This window comes from Acromyrmex echinatior, chromosome 9 (genome assembly GCF_024713525.1).
Source record: "Acromyrmex echinatior isolate Ae372 chromosome 9, ASM2471352v2, whole genome shotgun sequence".
Taxonomy (NCBI): domain Eukaryota; kingdom Metazoa; phylum Arthropoda; class Insecta; order Hymenoptera; family Formicidae; genus Acromyrmex; species Acromyrmex echinatior.
Window position 1 is genome coordinate 8,252,916 of NC_141860.1, and position 14,836 is coordinate 8,267,751.

Below are 14,836 nucleotides of genomic sequence, written 5' to 3' on the forward strand. Positions count from 1 at the left end.
ATTTGAACTAAAAATGTTCAAATCAAGACTAACAAAATAAAATTTTAAACAAAATAGTATTCTTCTTTGTAAGGAAATATCTATTATTTTAAAAAATTGCTAAGAGAAAGAATTGAAAAGAATTAAATTTGAATCAAAAAAACGATTATTTTAATATCATCATTTTTTCATTTATTATATTTCCATTAATGATCATAAATTAATATTGATTTGGTTACCGCGTAGAATATATTACAGTAAAATAAGATACTGATGCCTTTACTAGCTGCAAATGAAAACATTTTCTTTTATCTTATCTATATACAAGTATATATATGTTATTTAAATATATAATTCTGTTATGTATATGTTATTTAAATAATTTTTCTTATATTACCGAGGCAAAGTGCTCTACGGATCCTTCAATTATTCCACCGATATTTAAAGTAAACTTCTTAGTGTCCCTTTGCAATAAGAATAGTATTATTTTTTGTATATGTAATGGTGTTCTATACCATTGAACATTGTACCTACGAAATTGAATATATATATATTAGGTGTTGGAATTAATTCGTAGCGTTTTACAAGTGATGGGAAGTACTTTCATTAATGTATTTTTTAATGCTCATGTGAAATAAATAACATTCTTTCATTAAAAAACGCTACGAATTAATTCCAACACCTAATATATATATATATATGTAGATAACAGATTGCTAAGACAGAAATTTTTTATTATGTATCGGCATACAGGATGGATGGATATCAATTATTTTAAGAAATGTTGAGAGATGATTCTTCATACAAATTCAAGATGAAAACTTCATGTGATTATATGTCCGAAATAGCTTAATTTCGAAGGTACTGGATATTAAAATTGAAGGAAAAATTTTGTTTTTTTCAAAAATTTTGATAATTATTTAAGTTATTTTGATAAAACTTTATATATATATATTTAAAGTTTTATCAAAATAGTCCAAATGATATTCGAAATTTTTGAAAAGCAAAATTTTTCCTTCAACTTAGACATATCCCATATTTTTGAAACTAAGTCGTTTCGGACATGTGTCATGTAAAATTTTCGTCTTGAATTTGTATGAGGAATTACCCTTAAAATCTTTCAGAATACTTCGTGGCCTCATTTGAAATGCAGAAGATTCTACGTTTATTGTTGTATATGCAATTATGAAAAAATACATTCTTGGCGGTCTAAAATAACACCTAATTAAGTGTTAACTCCCAAATAAACATCCAACATGAAAATTAACCCTCAATTTGAGTATTACTTCAGATCGCCAATGTATTTTTTCGTAAGGAATCCACTAAAAAAAGGATGTTTATATGTAATTTCTTATAAAAATATTTTTCTTACGCAGTAAGAAATACGTGATTATTGTGGTCTATTATAATCTGTCCCATGTAATTGGCTAGAAACATATATATAATGCTTATAAACATATTTATAATCAGTAGAAAAAATTCGTTGAGATTACTTGTAGATGATGCTATCTGAAAAAACTAACAAACAAAATTTTTCATGGAAATTACTAATGTTATATGTGCATATGTATATTGTAATTACTAACTTATGAATAATATTAACTTATGAATAATACACGAGCTTTGTTTATTATTACAGCTAAGATTATGAGATTAATTGATATAGAAATGGATATGTATATATATAAATGATATATGTGTGTGTGTGTATATATATATATATATATATATATATATATATATATATATATATATATATATATATAATTGCTAAAACGTTGATTAAACACAAATACTAATACGTTCTGTTTTTATAAATAGGGAAAAACAGCTAAAAATATATATTTAATAAATTTTTATGTATAACAAAGATTTATTCAAAGAAAATGATATTTTTTTAATAAACAAGTCAGATATGTAAATATAATGATAATAATATAATATAATAATATATAATGATAATATATAATAAATGATAATAAACAATTATACATGGTGTTTCAGAATGACCGCCAAAATTTACATTATTGAAAGAATCAATATTTGACGATTTTTAGTAATTGATATTTTGTTAACTATTGCGAAAACTGCAAAACGAGTAGAGCAGCATAACTGAATCGAACTTCTAGACTCAGTTATGCTGTTCTACTCGTGCACAAAATATTTGGCGGTCATTTTGAGATATTCTGTATATACAGGACTAAAATAAGGTAACAAACTTGTCTGCAAACTCACTGAGATACAGTGCAGTGTTATTACATTTTATAACATTTAGAATACATTTTTGAATTATTATTCTTTTCATTGCATCTATATATGTATACATATATGGTGAGTCATTTATATATCATTTACTGGCTTTCGTTCTCTCGAAATTTCTTAGAGTGAAATTTCACTCCAAAAGAATGAAAATACCATCACTATTGAAAAAAAGCGAAAATATTTGCACTCTTGAATAAGAGTAGCAGATTTTAATTCTTTTTTAAAATAATATTTTACTCTTTTGAAATGAGATTTAATCGAAAGGAAAGAAATCTCATTCTTTTTTGGATCTTACTCCAAAAGATTGAAGTCTTATTCTAAAAAAGAATGAAAATCTGCCATTTTTATTCAAGAGTGCAAATATTTTCACTCTTTCAATAATGATAGTTCGTTTATTTGAAATGAGATTTCACTTCAAGAAATTTAAAGAGTTGAAGATTTATAACTGTTGTATTGATTTATTGATTCTTATATATGATCTTATATGTGTTCAGAATTATTAATATATTATTTTTATGCAAATCTCATATATTATTACATGAAACTTACTCGATACAAATTGAGAGTAAAGAAAACAACTATTCCTCCAGTGAAACAAAGCAGCGTTATCTCGAATGAGGACACTAAATGCTTGGACAACCTTCATAAACAATAAATATTATTTAAAAATTATAAAAATATTATTATTCCTTTTGCGTACTCACTGCAGCCATCTTGTATTGTGATATTAGAAACGAAAAAAATACATAAAAAATTTTTTGCAAATTATATTAAAATGTCAATACATTCTTTTTAATATAATTTGCAATCAGAATGAATTTGTAAAATATACCAACAACTCTTCCTTTGTGTAATAATAAATAACTATATACAAGGTGTCTCTAAAAATATACTGCTTAAAATAACTCATTAATTGTTGATTTATTAAAAAAAATATTTATATGAAAGTGAAGCAATTTCGAGAAGAATATATTGCGTTGTTATCCTTTTAGGTACCAAAAAGATGTGAGGACTATTTTCGCTTTCTTAAAATGAAATTTTAGAGAGAAATAATTTTTTATATAATATACAGAATAATTAGAGGAATTATGTGTATTATATAAAAAAATCATATAATTCCAAAAAGGATAATTTTAAAAAAGGAGGTGTTTTAAATGTTTTTGGCACCTCCATTGCACCTAGAAGAAATGTAATGTTATCAGAATACATATCCCTTGAAATCATTCTACTTTTATAAAAAATATTTTTTTATTAAAGCAACAAATAATGAATTATTTTAAACGACATTATTTTAATAAAACTGATATTTGAAATTAAATTATGCTTATACAAACAATGAAATAAGCTATATGATAGCTTTTGAACTGAGATATGATTCTATTTTAAAATAAAAGGAGAATTTTCAGTATATTTTATAAGTTTACCTTACCAAATATTATTTTGTTGAAAAATATTTCTACTAAGTATTATGTATTTTTTACGACATTTTTTATTATGCATATTTAACGTTAATCTAAAGATTCATGATGGTCAGGAGCCTTAATTGTATATATACTGCATGAATACTGTATGTTGGTATTAATACAAACTTCATAGCTTGACGATGAATGTCTATAGCACAAATTATGCTGTTGGTCATGAAAATCTTATTTTTTAATGTAATATTTTGTATAGTATTAATATTTACAGCATGATTGATACGATAACTGTATAAATATTGAATAGTAATTAAAGATACAATTTTTTAGTTAAAAACAAACTTTCATAAACATTTGTTAAATAAACTGTATGTATAAAAATAATTAATCTGATGATTGAAAAGTTATAACAAATACTCATTTCTTTTCTCTATGTCTACAATCTTACCTAGCAATTCTAAACATTCCACAAGTATGTAGAAGATATGAGATGAACATTGAACCTGTTGCTAACATTATAGCTGTTGCAACGCATAATTCTCCGTACATATGCAACAATATCCAATAGAAATACTTTTCTTGATCAACAAGGTACTCTGACATAATGAGTAAATGATGTGATTGAGATGTGTTCATTGTATTAACATCAGCTATAAATGACCAAATTTGAGTTATAATAATAATAAACATTCCACAAACTCCAAATACTAAAAAGAAATTTAAAAAATTATTTAAATTTTTAATATCTAAAATTGTTCTATATATACTGTACGCAAGTATTACGAAATAATTCTTATCTTGGATTTTACAGCAAAAATGATAGCTGTGTTATTTTACGCTGTATCATAAAACCTTTTTTAATAGAATTAAGATTTTATTGTAAAATTGCTAACTATTTTAAATTTTATTTAATGTATTAAATACATTGGCTATTCTTCGCAAATGCACATACGTGTTCTCTAAATTTTCCGGAGTGAAATCTCACTCCAATGGATTTAGAGAGTGTGACAAATGCTTCAATAGATTTATATAATAAATCATATGTAAATGTTTGTATGAAAGGATAAATGTCATGATATTCCACCAAAAATCATGATTTTTTCTCAGTAATGAAAATAAAATTAGTTATAAAAAGACAATGTTTATGTGTACAATGTTTCAAGAGGGTTCTTGTGTTTTTGTAAAAAAAAAATTCTATTTCAAATAGAATGAACAAATATTCTTTAGCGTCTATACACTTTAAATGTTTATAAATATGTATAACGGTCATTCTAGTGATCCTACGTAAACGAAGTTCATCCAATCGACTCTCCCCCCCCCCTTCCCTCTCCGTCTAGGAACGCACCACTTTTCACGTGAAATAAATTTCACTCCTGCTAAGGGACACACAACTGTTCATTCGGTAGATTTTGTTTTGCGTAAAAAGTCTCATGCGCCCCTTAGCAAGAAAGGAGGTGAGGGGGGGACTCGGTTTGCATGGAAAGTCGAACTCTTAAGAGGGGGGGGGGGGTGAGGAGCGAGTGAAATGTCCATACATTTTTTTCAGCTTGATTGATAATCTTGATGATCGTTTTATTTCGATCCCGTGGCAAGTACAGATAATAATGTAGAAAACAAAGAAATATAAAGAAACTTTATATTAATATTTAAATAAAAATAAAACTTTTATTCATCTTTTAACAAAAACCACAAACCCCCTCTTAAAACATGACACGCATGTATTTTCACAACTAGTTTTGTCCATTACTGAAAAAGAAATCGCGATTTTTAGAAGACCACTTCTAAATATTTACCAATTGAAAATACAAAATTAATAAACATCATCTTACCTGTAAGCGTAACCGTGTAACGTTTAGCAATACAATTATATTTGTATATAATTGCAATTTCGTTTTTATCCTTTAACTCATTGAGTATATGTCGAAGTTTCGTCAATAAATTCTTCACCTATTATTTTATTAATTTTCTATACTCTCTTCGTATATATCAAAAACACTTTATGCAATAAAAATTTTTTTATTGACAAATTAATTCTATTTAATGGATACTCAATAAATTATGAACTTACAATTTCAATGTTAAGATAAAACGCATTATATTGTATCATGCACAATATGAAGAGAGATACGGAAGACAACACCTTTATTACAAGGTCTAAAGTACATTTTAATATTATTAATGGTGTTAACTGCAAAAAGTTAGTTTTACATAATTTCATATATAAATATGATTTTAAAAAATGCGATATATTATTTCTGAAAACGGCATGTATTAACGATTACATAGAAATAAATGCTTGTACATACAATTGTGAACCAACAATTTGCACCTCTATAGCGAGTACTTTTGTAATTTCTCATTTTTGATAAAAATAAAATTGCATAATATGAATTGATATGAACAATTGAAGTGAAAGATTGTCACGGATTAATTTATATTGTACATATAATAATATTATATTATTTTATACCTGAAATATAATACCTGCTGATAAAACAGTACAGAAGAAAATAAACTGAAATTGAGTAAATTTGGATTGTTGATAAGGCCATAAACCAATAGCAAGCAATAGAATTTTATTGAGGTTATTATACTCAGTTTCTGGATGTATCATTTTCTCTTCGAGCGTCGAAGTATTTCTGTGAAGACTGAAGATGTTGTAAAGAATATGCTTATTCCATTTTTTCATTATTTGACTAAATATTTCACATCCTTATGTTTTCTAATATAAATTTTGTCGTAAATTTCAATTTATAATGATTGGTTCTGTAAAAGTTTGCTGTGAGATCTAACGGTTTTAAATTTAACATACTCTTTCATCAAATTACTGATATTTATGTTATTGATTTACCACTACAGGTAATTTAACAGATGTTATTTTCTCATGAAAATAACATATTTGTCACGCAAACGTATTTTCTCTCTCTCTCAGCGTCAGAACTTCATTCTGGTTTACGCACTCACGCGATATACTTCAAGAGAATATTCCTTTACTTTAATTCTTTCGCTATCATGATCTATCTGATAAAATTCATAATTTGAAAATGTCAGCATTAATACATAATGTTATTACATTTTAAGACTGCGTTGGACAAAATTAATATTTTTAGCAAGCAGGTGGCAAATGCTGATTTGTAAGTTTGTTGTCTATAATTATTGTCTGCAATTAAACTATTCATACTATAATACTTTTTTTTATTTCTTAATTTTTTAGTTTTCTATTATTAATGAAATTTTTATTTTATGTACTTATATATGTTGATATAAAAATAATTAATTAAGAATAATAATTTTTATACGTCGATAATAAATTTAGCACACAAAAGACTTTATTTACCGAATAATATAAAATATATGAACATTCGCTATAATATATTTTAACAATTATGCTTATATTGATTTCAGTACTTTGTAGAAACTTAAACTATCAATATCTTGATTTTTCTTAGCAAAATTTCTGTATAGGTTAAAAGAAATTACTAGGTTATAAAGAATTAGATTTGAATCAAAAGAGTAATTATTTTGCATATTTGCAGGAAAAAATATTTTCTTTAAAATATTCCATTTTTAATGCTTATAACGGTTGAAATTGTATCTTAGATACTTAAACTTTTAAATAATTTCTATGTAAATTTATTTACATAGTACTTAACATGTAGTCATTCAAACTGCGCACCGAATTGATTTTTTGGACTTATAACTGCAATTAAACTACTATAATAATATCACAAATTAAAAATTGACAATTTAATAATTGAATGCTTAATTCAGCATCCTATTAGAAAAATGTTAATGTACTAAAAAACTGTAAATAAATTTATTGCAAAAAATATTATTTTAACCAGAAGTCAAACCCGGATCTCTTGTATTCCGTGAGAGAGCCTTTAGACTACCGAGGCCTCTGTCTACACTATTTATGCTGATATATAACGATAATACAATACATAGATGTACATTAACATGTTTATAATCAGTATATTTGTTTATTACACATTTCTTAATTGCAATTAAGAAAAAGTGTATAATTTATAATATGCAATATTTTCTTTTGAAAACGAAAAAAATATGTTTTGTCTGCATCAATCACTTTATATTATTACAATCTATAATATTATTACAGCTAGACAGTGTAAGATTGTCACAATTTATATTAAGATAACCAGATTCTATATTGGAACCCTAAGTAATTTTTTTCTAATTTTTCACCGAGTCTAAAATTTGAAAAATGATTGTGAACATTAAAAAAACATGAAACATTTTAATATATTTAAATAAATAGTGAAGGTTTCAAAAGATGGTTGTGTACGTATAGGGTACATATGTATTGAGTACATATGTATCCAATATTAACAATATCTTTTCCTTTTTATTTTTTTTATTTTATAACTTTTTAGCATGTATTATTTATTAATAGAGTCATAAATATATGTATAAATGTTGAAATTAAATATATTAATTTTAAAAAATATTTCATGCATTATATTATAAATTCTACATGCAAAAAGTCTTATTTAAATATAAAATATGTGTTGTTTATATTTGGACTATAGTTAATTCAGAAAAAAGGGGGATCTCGATTATGTAGTGCACATGCACGTTGCAAACAAAGAAGATATATAATTGCGCATATAGGATTTCAAGTTTGACTGTGAAACAAAATTTCACAATGTGCATGTAAGCAGTATGAAAACAGTGTCACTATGTTAATTTAATTAATCTTTATCTTTTTCTAAACAGAAAAATATCTATTTGTCAGGGTTGCCACAAACCTGAAAAACTGGGAAAAGTCAGGCAAATTGAAATGGGTCATGGAAACCGGGAAAAGTCAGGGGAAAATGTAAAAAAGTCTGGAATTTCGAAATCTACTCACAATTCCCAGAAACTACTCCTATTCCAAATAATTGTTATAATATTTTAAATTATATATGATGTTTACAGTCAAATACGTTCAATATTTGTGCACTTTAAACAATAAAATAACTAAAATTATATTTAATTCGGTATTTTTATTTGTTCCTTCTTTTTCATCATAACTGCATTCTTTTTTTCCAAAACTAATTTTTTTTTTTTGCTGTGATTTGAATTTACATCCAAAATTGTACTATGCTAAGCTTTTTTTGCGTTGTTTTTAATAATATAAACTAACTTTCCTACAATCCGTGAGTCTAAATGTTAATATTTTATATTACTCATAGAAAATTTTCTATTTTTATTCGGAAAAGTTGAGGAATTTTAAAATTAATTTTTTGTGGCAACCCTGATCTGTACTCTATGATAAAAAAATTAATCTATTATTTTCTAACCATAATTATCATCATTTTTTATTAACTATATTTTTATTGAGACAATAAATATTTATTTTGTCATCGTGTAGAATGCATGACTGTAAAATAAGATACGGAGGCCTTTATTAGCTGCAATTATAAACAAATTTTTTTATTGTAACTATATGTAAATGGAAACTGAAATATCCCACAAACTATTACCGTGGCAAAACCCTCTATGGATGCATCAAATATCCCATCGAGATTTAATGAAAATTTCTTAGCTCTTCTTTGCAGTAGAAATAGTATCATTCTTTGTATATGTAATGGGGTTTTATACCACTGAACGTTGTACCTACAGAATTGAATATAGAGATAGCAGATTGCTTACTTAAGATTGGAATTCTTAATTAATTAATTTTGGTATATATTCTAATTTAAATGTCGCAGATCAATTTCTATTTGTATTGTTATAACAAATGCAAAAAGCAATAATTGTACGTATTGCCAAACAAGAATATTTCTCTTACGCAGTAACAAATATGTGATTATTGTGGTCGATTATATTCTGTCCAACATAATGGGCTATAAACATGTATAAGATGCTTGTAGACGCAAATAAAAATGGTAATAAAAATTCGCTGATATTGTTTTTATTGTTTTCAGATGATGCTATCTGGAAAAGCTAAGAAACATATTTTACATAATAAATATCAATCTTCTACATATGTATCTATGTTTTAACTATCAATCTATAACGTGCAAATTATACATTGATAGTTACATAACAAGTTTTATTTATTCCTACAACTAAAATTTTTTTGTTCTTAACTACTACTCATATGCGCACAAATAAAAATTTAAGAGACGAAATTAAATTTACTTACACGTATTATTGCCTACAGATCAACAGCACAATTGCTCAAAAATATATATAAAATTAAGTTTAAATTACATAAAAAGTAATTTTTATATTTTTAGAGCAGAGAGTTTATATTTTAAAGCAAAAAATTTAATTTAAAACAGAATTTGTATTTTTAAAACAGAGAGTAGTATATGTGGGCAATCGAGCTATAAACAGTAATACATGTAGTCAAATGTGACTTTGTCTCTGAAATTTTTACTTGTGCACAAAAGTGCATGTCGAATATAGGTAATCGAGTTGTAGACAACAATTTTTGTTCGCAAACAAACTGTCGGCAAACGATGCTGTATGCAATTGATTTGCGATATTCTTTATTATATTTGACAATAAACATTCTACATATTTGCATTAATGATGTGTACCTAATGTTACTATGTTTCATAATCGAATAAATTTGATTATATATATTACGTCATTTTTTTTCTTATGCCATTTACAAACATATGTATATAGTTATGAATTCTTCATTTATAATATTAATACATATTATTAGCGGCTTTGTTTAAGATTTATACGTGATATTGATTTGTTGTTTTTACATATACATATATTTATAAAATCACAGTATTAATAATAAATAACAATTTCATTTCAGTCTATATATATTATTACATTAAATCGTAAACTTACTTGAAACAAATTAAAACTAAAACAAACTACTAAACATCCTGTGATACAAGACATCATTATTTCGAATGTGGTCATAAAATGCTTCGTCATTCTTAAAAACAAAATATTAGTAAATGTATCGCATGATATAAAAAAAACACAGGCACTTACTTCATAGCTTGACGATGAATGTCTACGGCACAAATTATATCTTCGATCATTAAAATTTTATTTTTTGTCATAATATTTTGTAGAACATTAGTGTTCACTGCATGCTTAATGCGATAGCTGCATATGTGTTTTTTTATATTAATTAATTATTAATTTTATATAACAGTTAAAATTATTATGCTCTTAGATCTATTTATACCTAGCAATTTTAAATATTCCACAAATATGCTCAATATATGTAATGAGCATTGTACCTATTCCCAACATTATAAAGGATGCAATACATAGTACTGTGTACATATATAACAGAATCCAATATAAATACTTTTCTTGATCAACAAAGTACTCTGTCATAATGAGTAAATGATGTGATTGAGACGTGTTCATTGTATTAACATCAGCTATAAACGACCAAATTTGAATTATTATAAGACTGAACATTCCACAAATTCCAAAACCTAAATGAAGTAAAAAGAATTTGCTTAAATTTTTAGTATCTAAAATATCTAAAGCATCTGTTTTATGTTTAGGTTTTATGTTACTATACGCATGTATAATATTGTGAAATAATTTTTATCTTGAATTTTATTGTCAAATTGATACCTATATCATTTTACATATACACTATTATAAAACATTTTTTAATAGAATAAGATTATAAAATTGATAATTTTAAATTTTATTTGATTTGTATACTATATGTATATAATATATTTGTATACTATATATGTATACTATATATATATATATTAAACACATTGACAATGTTATGAACAAAACTAATTATAAAAAAACGTGTATACAATATTTTAAAAGGAAACTTGTAGAAAAAAATTATATTTCAAATGGAAAATCATATTTCAAGTTACATATATTTTAAATGGAATGAACAAAAATTTGTTAGATTCTATTCTTTAACGTTTATAAATATAAAGATTCTTCTTGGAAACATCATTTGGATGCTTCATGTATCATCTTATCCCTGCTTAACATTGGGTGAACAACAAAGTTAAATGACATTCGGTTGATGTTTCCGAACGTAGCCTAGTGCGATGTTACGCAAACGAAAGCCATCTCTCGCCCCTCCCCCTGTCTAGGGGCGCATGACTTTCCACGCGAAACGACTCCCACCCCACTTCCAACCTACATTGGTTGCACGAGTTTTCACGCTTCCTTGACAGAAAGGAAAGTGGGGTCAAAGTCGCTTCGCGTTGTACAATATATTTTAAAGTAAAAAATTTCTTACACAGATAGAAAGATTCATTACATACAAAAATTAGACCTTTAAATCCAAATATGTCAGAAATTATTAGAGACCGCCACCTAGTTGTTAAGGTAAAATTACTCAAAATCATGATAACATATGTCAAGGTCAAGAACATTGGCGCGGTGTCTCTTAAATTGCATAATTACCGAATTTTTTCCACAATGCCACAATCCCCCTCTTATACATGTCTTTTTATAACTAGTTTTGTTCATTAAATACTAAAAAAGAATCCGCGATTTTTAGGAGAGCATCACTTTTGAATATTTACTAACTAAAAATATTATTACAAAATTAATAAATATTATCTTACTTGTAAGTGTAATCGTGTAACGTTTAGCAGTGCAACTATATTGGTATATAATTGCAATTTCGTTTTTATCCTTTAATTCATTGAGTATATATCGAAGCTCCATGAATAAATTCTTCACCTATTATGTTATTAATTTTCTATACTGTGTTTGTATCAAAAACACTTTGTGCAATAACAATTTTTTGATAGACAAGTTAATTCTAATTACCGAATACTCGGTAAATTATGAACTTACAATTTCAATGTTAAGATGGAATGCGTTATATTTTATCATGCATAATATAAAGAAAGATACGGAAGACAGCACTTTTATTACAAGGTCTAAAGTACATTTTAATATTATTATTGGTGTGAACTGCAAAAAGTTAATTTTACACAATTTCATATATATTAGGTGTAATAAAAAGAAATCCATTATTTTTCCAATAGATGGCTTTAGTAATCTGCATCTCGTCTACGCGTGATACAGATTACTAAAGCCATCTTAGAAAAATAATGGATTTCTTTTTACTACACCTAATATATGATTTTAAAAAATATATATTATTTTTTAAAAACAGCATGTATTAGCGGTTACATATACAAATAAATATTTATGCATATAATTATTAACTAACAACTTGCACCTCTATTGAGAGTCCTTTGTAGTTTTTCATTTGATATAAAAATTAAATTGCATAATATGGATTGATATAAATAATTGTAGTGAAATATTGTTATACAGTAATTTAAATTATGAAATGTTAGGTTTTTTTTACCTGAAATACAATACCTGCGGACAAAATGGCACAGAAAAAAATAAACTGAAATTGAGTAAATTTGGACTGTTGATAAGGTCATAAACCGACAGCAAGCAATAGAATTTTATTGAGATTATTATACTCAATTTCTGGAGGTACCATTTTCTCTTCGAGCGTCAAAATATTACTCTGAAGTCTGATTCATCGTTGAGAGTGTTTATCCCATTTTTTCACTATTTGACAAAATATTTTATATTCCCATGTTTTCTGGTATAATTTTACCGTAAATTTCATAATTTATAATAATTGGTTGTGTAAATGTTTGCTGTGTAAGGTATAACGACACTAAATTTAACTACTCTTTCAGTAAATTACGAATATTACGAAATTACGAATATGTTATTGATTTGATACTACTGGTAATTTTCGACGGATGTTATTTTCTCATGAAAATAAATTATCTGCCACGCAGGCGCATTTTCTCTCTCTCTCAACGCCAGAACTTCATTCCAGTCTACGCACTTGCCCGATACACTCCGAAAGAATATCACTTTTCTTTAATTTTTTTTGATATTCTATCAATGTTCATAAATAGAAAATGATAGCATTAATACACAATATTATTACATTTTAAAATTATGAAATTTGATGAAATATTCCTAGCAATCAAGTGTCGAATGCTGATTTGTAAGTTTTTTGTCTATAATTGAACTATTGACTGTATAATGCTCTTTCCTTTCTATTATTAATTTTTAGTTTTCTACCATTAATGAAATTTTTGAACTTATGCACGATATTTACATATGTTGATATAAAAATAATTAATTAAGTGTAATAATTTTTATATGTGTAATAATTTTGATAATAAATTTCGCGCGCAAAAGATTTTATTTGCCGATAATATAAAAAAAAATATATATATATATATAATTCGCTGTAATATGTTTTAACAGTTATGTATATATATATATATTGGTTTTAATACTATAATGTAGAAACTCAAAATACTAATATCTTGATTTTTCTTCTCTAGCAGAAAAATATCTGTGTACTTTAAAAGAAATTACTGAGTTATAAAGAATTAAATTTGTATAAAAAAATCAATTATTTTGCATATGTGGAGGAAAAATATTTTCGTATTTTTAAATATTCTACTTTTGTAAAAAAAAACTATACTGCTCATTGGTTTGTACAGAAAAATTATTTTTTTCAATTAAAATATTTCAATTATGTTAAAATTATGTTAAAATATTGTTATACAGCATTGGCTGTCTATATACATACTGTCTACATTAATATAACGGTAATACAATACATAGGTTTACGTTTATAATCTGTACATTTATTTATGACAAATTTTCAATTGCAATTAAGGAAGAATATATAATGTATAATTTTATATTTTCTTTTGAAATAATATAATACATTTTGTCTACATCATTTATTTTATTACTGTTTATACAGCTTAATATAGGTAATGTAAGATTGTCACAATTTATATTAAGGTAACCCTACTACTGATCTACTTAAGCAAGTTTTTTCTAATTTTTTACTGAGTCCAAAATTTGAGAATTATTTATGAACATTAAAAAAAACATGAAACATTTTTAAATATTTAAGTGTATAGTACAAATTTTAGAAGATAATTGTGTAGGAGTACATATGTATCAAATATTAACAATATTTGTTTCTTTTTGTGTCTTTTATTTAATTTTTAACATATGTTATTCATTAATGGAATTTTTATAATAATATAAATATTTATATTTATATATGTTGAATTGAAATATATTAATTTAAAAAAAATTTATTGCATTACATAAATTCTTCATATCATAAATTCTGTGTGCAAAATATCTTATTTAAATATAAAATATTTAAACATGCGTTG

At 25.2% G+C, this 14,836-nt stretch overlaps 2 protein-coding genes and 1 long non-coding RNA gene across 17 annotated transcripts in view; 1 reads left to right on the plus strand and 2 right to left on the minus strand.

Moving 5' to 3' along the window:
- The window catches only part of LOC147908567 (uncharacterized), a 186,552-nt gene that overhangs the window by 98,847 nt on the left and 72,869 nt on the right, over nt 1-14,836 (plus strand). The gene's annotated exons all lie outside the window — the stretch shown is intronic.
- LOC147908575 (uncharacterized) lies at nt 146-6,793 on the minus strand. 6 transcript variants are annotated; one of them, XM_087409927.1, is made up of 9 exons: nt 6,130-6,793; nt 5,728-5,847; nt 5,489-5,606; nt 4,108-4,309; nt 3,831-3,947; nt 2,791-2,881; nt 1,352-1,497; nt 377-509; nt 146-265 (listed from the first exon to the last, which is right to left on the minus strand). In XM_087409927.1, the coding sequence occupies exons 1-9, from the start codon at nt 6,346-6,348 to the stop codon at nt 215-217; spliced, it is 1,197 nt and encodes a 398-aa protein (XP_087266053.1). In that variant the 5' UTR covers nt 6,349-6,793; the 3' UTR covers nt 146-214. The 6 variants fall into 6 exon arrangements, with proteins under 6 accessions (XP_087266053.1, XP_087266056.1, XP_087266055.1 ...); XM_087409930.1 differs by having other exon boundaries at nt 377-488; nt 1,352-1,406; nt 3,831-3,852; nt 4,108-4,366; XM_087409929.1 differs by having other exon boundaries at nt 1,352-1,406; nt 3,831-3,852; nt 4,108-4,366.
- On the minus strand, nt 8,951-13,617 carry LOC147908576 (odorant receptor 67c-like). Of its 4 annotated transcripts, none has more exons than XM_087409963.1 (9): nt 12,964-13,616; nt 12,441-12,526; nt 12,206-12,323; nt 10,828-11,086; nt 10,629-10,745; nt 10,479-10,569; nt 9,454-9,608; nt 9,146-9,278; nt 8,951-9,042 (listed from the first exon to the last, which is right to left on the minus strand). In XM_087409963.1, the coding sequence occupies exons 1-9, from the start codon at nt 13,043-13,045 to the stop codon at nt 8,974-8,976; spliced, it is 1,110 nt and encodes a 369-aa protein (XP_087266089.1). In that variant the 5' UTR covers nt 13,046-13,616; the 3' UTR covers nt 8,951-8,973. The 4 variants fall into 4 exon arrangements, with proteins under 4 accessions (XP_087266089.1, XP_087266090.1, XP_087266091.1 ...); XM_087409964.1 differs by having other exon boundaries at nt 12,441-12,560; XM_087409965.1 differs by lacking the exon at nt 12,441-12,526 and having other exon boundaries at nt 12,964-13,617.